This window comes from Cucurbita moschata, unplaced genomic scaffold (genome assembly GCF_002738365.1).
Source record: "Cucurbita moschata cultivar Rifu unplaced genomic scaffold, Cmos_1.0 Cmo_Scf00013, whole genome shotgun sequence".
Classification (NCBI taxonomy): Eukaryota; Viridiplantae; Streptophyta; class Magnoliopsida; order Cucurbitales; family Cucurbitaceae; genus Cucurbita; species Cucurbita moschata.
This window is the reverse complement of record NW_019268529.1, coordinates 5,132,708-5,135,990: the sequence shown is the minus strand read 5'-3', so window position 1 is coordinate 5,135,990 and position 3,283 is coordinate 5,132,708. Positions and strand designations below refer to the sequence as shown.

Here is a 3,283-nt window from a genome sequence, read left to right as displayed (position 1 = left end):
AAAAAAAAAAAAAAAAAAAAAAAAAAGCGGAAATTTTAAAAATATGTATTAAAGAAATCCGATAATTTAGCGTGAATGCAAGGAGTAGGCAACAACTTACTTTTGTAATGTTCACACTCTTAGAAAAATCAAGCTCATTTGGATTGATCTCATATTCCGGGACTTCAAGAGCATTTTGCACAAGCATTGGAGCCATCTGGGATAATACAAGAGGGAATGTTCCCAGCAACTTGTAAGTACAATGAGAACATAGCAAGGTGAGAAGCAGATAATGAGTAAAAGCAACTACCTGTGCGAATTACAGTTTCTTACCGGTAGCCTAGCACCATGTTTCTCTAAGAGCTTGATCACTTCCTGATTCTTGTAATATATGGCATCTGCAAGAGGCTATTAAACACAAAATAAATTCTACAACTCTAAATTCTTCTACCATTCCCTTTTCTTAACCCTGAGTATTATATAGAAACAGAAAATGGAGATTAAGTACAAAGACTAACAAGACTTGAATAGACAGATGCATGAACTGTTAAAAATTACAATCCGTCACTTTCTCAATAGAAAGGCTTGTCATGGCTTTAATCTCCGCCCCTCTTTGTATCGTTTGGAAAAAAAAGAATCGTTTATTACAAGCATTTAACTTACGCCCTTTTGTATTTGTATTTGGAAGCAAGAAAAGTTGAATAAACTCAGTATGCAAATCTCGAAATCTCAAAAAACATAGAAGCCATCTGAATTTAGTATTACCAGAAACAGAGAATCCCAAAACTCACCGTGCTGCCCCATCGGTCCTGAACGTCGACCTCCGCTCCTCTTTCGAGTAGTATCTCAACAATCCCTGGCCTGCCCTGACAAGCAGCAACATGCAAAGAGGTTCGGCCGTCAATGTCGCGAAAATTCACGTCGGCACCCGAATCCAGCAGCTCTCTAATCCCATCCGAGTCGCCATCATTCGACAGGTACATCAGCTTAATCCCAGGATCAATCGCGATCGAATCATCCAACTCCTCGGCAACCGCTGTCGAGCCTTGCCGTTCCGGCTGGAGCGACGACTGTTTGCCGAGTGTGAAACGAGCTCGTACATTAGAATCCATGAAGGCAGAGAAGAAACAAATTGGCACCACCTCAAAAAACACTACAGCAGACAAAATATATATGCTACATTCCTCGAAAGCTCGGTTCGACAAAGGAATCGAATTCCTCTCCCCCTTTGTCACGGAACAAAGCTTTATGCGCAAATTTTTAAGATTCTGATGGATAATTAGAATAAAGAAAACGAAAATCCAGAAACATTTCGCTGGTGACACTGTTGAGATTGGGACTGCATCGCTTAAACGGCGACTTTGGACGATGAACAGCGAACTACGACTCAGTCAGGCCGCAAAAAGTAGAAATTTGCAGGAGTTTTAACAAGAATTCTGATGCTGCCATCACGTTTCTTTCGATCGTTTGCAACTTTCCTCAAAATTGTTTATAATTCACTAAATCGCAAATCGAACCTATCTATCTATCTATATATATATATATACATAAACAGAGTAAACAGATCATGAATTACGTAATAATAGTTTATTTGAACTTAAAAGTCAAAAGGATACGCACCTCTTCGAATAGAGTCGAGTCTCTACCGTGTATTTAAATTCAAATACTAAACTAAAATCAGTTTATTGAAACAATCAGATCTTAAACCAACCATAATCCAAAGGTCCATACTTATCCACATAACTATTCAATTTTAATTAACATATATATATATATAACTATTATTTTTTTATTTGTTCAATTTTTTTATATATTTAATAATACTTAATTATAATGTAATCAGCCTGTTAAACGTTATAAAAGATTATTCTAATAAAAAAAATTGTCAATGGACTTTTGATCGATATTTTGACCCAAAACCAAAACCAAGAATTTGAGAATGATTTATGAGTCATAAATGGGTTTCCCCCAAAGCACCAAAGCTATCATTTTCACCCTTTTTTGAAAAGGTGGCTCGTTTGGTTACATAAACCATTCATATAATTTTGAAGTAAAATAGTACCCATTTGAGGCTGTTTTGTTGAAAGATTCATGTAAAATAGTACCCACTTGCACCTTTGGATAAAGATGGCCACCACACATAGCATATAATACCTATAAAAGCTCATGTTTTAACCCGACCTCAGCTATGCGGCCGGATTGGAGTCAATATTGAAACAGCAACCGCATCAGATTATGAACACAATAAAGAATAGACAGCTAAAACTTTTCTAGAATTGCCAAGTCGAGCATAGTTCGTATGGTTAGGGGAAATTCTCTGCCATTCGTTCTCTTAAAACCAACCTCAGAAAGCTTCAAACCTAAAATTCTAACCACTTGGTGTAATACACACAAGTCCTAGGCGAAATGATGCCATTTGGGGTGCAATGATTAATCCTTGGACAGACTCCACAAGGAGTAGAAGCCATAGCCCCTGTTTTGGGCTCCCCTTTAACTCCTTTAGCATAGCTCTTATAACAAATCTTCCCAACCGGAATAAAATCAAACTCCCCTGCGCCAGTGCTCTTCACCTCCATCACTTCATTGTCCAACACCAAAGCATTTACAATCTCTTCAATTTGCTCCCTAGACAAGTCCACTTTGGACGCTCCGCTCTTCTTGAATGAGTCCACGATCCCTTCAATTGTAGCCACCTTCATCTTCTGTATCATTCTAGCACAGAACCCTTTAAGAGTACTGATGTATTCTCTGTCGAGCTTTCCATCGCTGTACCAATTACCGCCGGTCAGTTCTTTCGATGGTTCGAAATCTTTTGACAGGTAGAATTTCTTCCCTTTGTTTTGATAGTGTTCAACTAGTTTAATCAGGCCTCTGCCTTGAAGGGCCTTGAGTGATTTAGTTACCACATTGTCAGGATACTTTGTTTCTCTTTTCATGTCCCCAATCCAAATCCCCATGCTTTGCTTGCTGCAAATCAGGTCATACAGCACTTTTTCATGCTCAATGAGAGCTCCTCCATGGCCATGAGCTGGTTCTGGCCTTTTTCTTTTGAGTGATGAAGGCCCTTGTGATCTGCTCATTCCTATTAACATTAAATGATACGTGCATAATGAGATTGATAACAACAAAATGATGTGGAAACGTGAAGATTTGTAAGAGATGTGATTAAGGAAATTGAAAATGATGCTGAGCTGAGCTGAGAGAACAACTGTGCCTTGGAAACGGGATGACTGAATAAACAACAAAGGAGCACTTTATTCAACAATTCATAGGCACAAAAAAAAAAAAAAAAAAAAAAAAAAAA

General features: G+C 38.0%; 2 protein-coding genes across 5 annotated transcripts in view; both read right to left on the bottom strand.

Annotated features, from left to right (window-relative positions):
- Positions 1-1,469, bottom strand: part of LOC111451141 (integrin-linked protein kinase 1) — a 7,182-nt gene extending 5,713 nt beyond the window's left edge. For 2 of the 4 annotated variants that reach the window (XM_023091431.1, XM_023091430.1), the window contains exons 1-3: positions 771-1,091; positions 313-387; positions 101-196 (exon numbers count right to left, since the gene is read on the bottom strand). In XM_023091431.1, the coding sequence (XP_022947199.1) occupies positions 101-196; positions 313-387; positions 771-1,091 (492 nt within the window). Of the gene's footprint in view, positions 1-100; positions 197-312; positions 388-770 lie in introns of all 4 variants that reach the window. The other 2 variants (XM_023091432.1, XM_023091429.1) reach the window with 2 other exon arrangements.
- A 638-nt stretch (positions 1,470-2,107) lies between these two features.
- The window catches only part of LOC111450988 (DNA-directed RNA polymerase III subunit rpc6), a 2,634-nt gene continuing 1,458 nt past the window's right edge, over positions 2,108-3,283 (bottom strand). Inside the window, exon 2 of the mRNA XM_023091199.1 lies at positions 2,108-3,061. Coding sequence (XP_022946967.1) covers positions 2,340-3,059 — 720 coding nt within the window. The 5' untranslated portion in view covers positions 3,060-3,061 and the 3' untranslated portion in view covers positions 2,108-2,339. The remainder of the gene's footprint in view (positions 3,062-3,283) is intronic.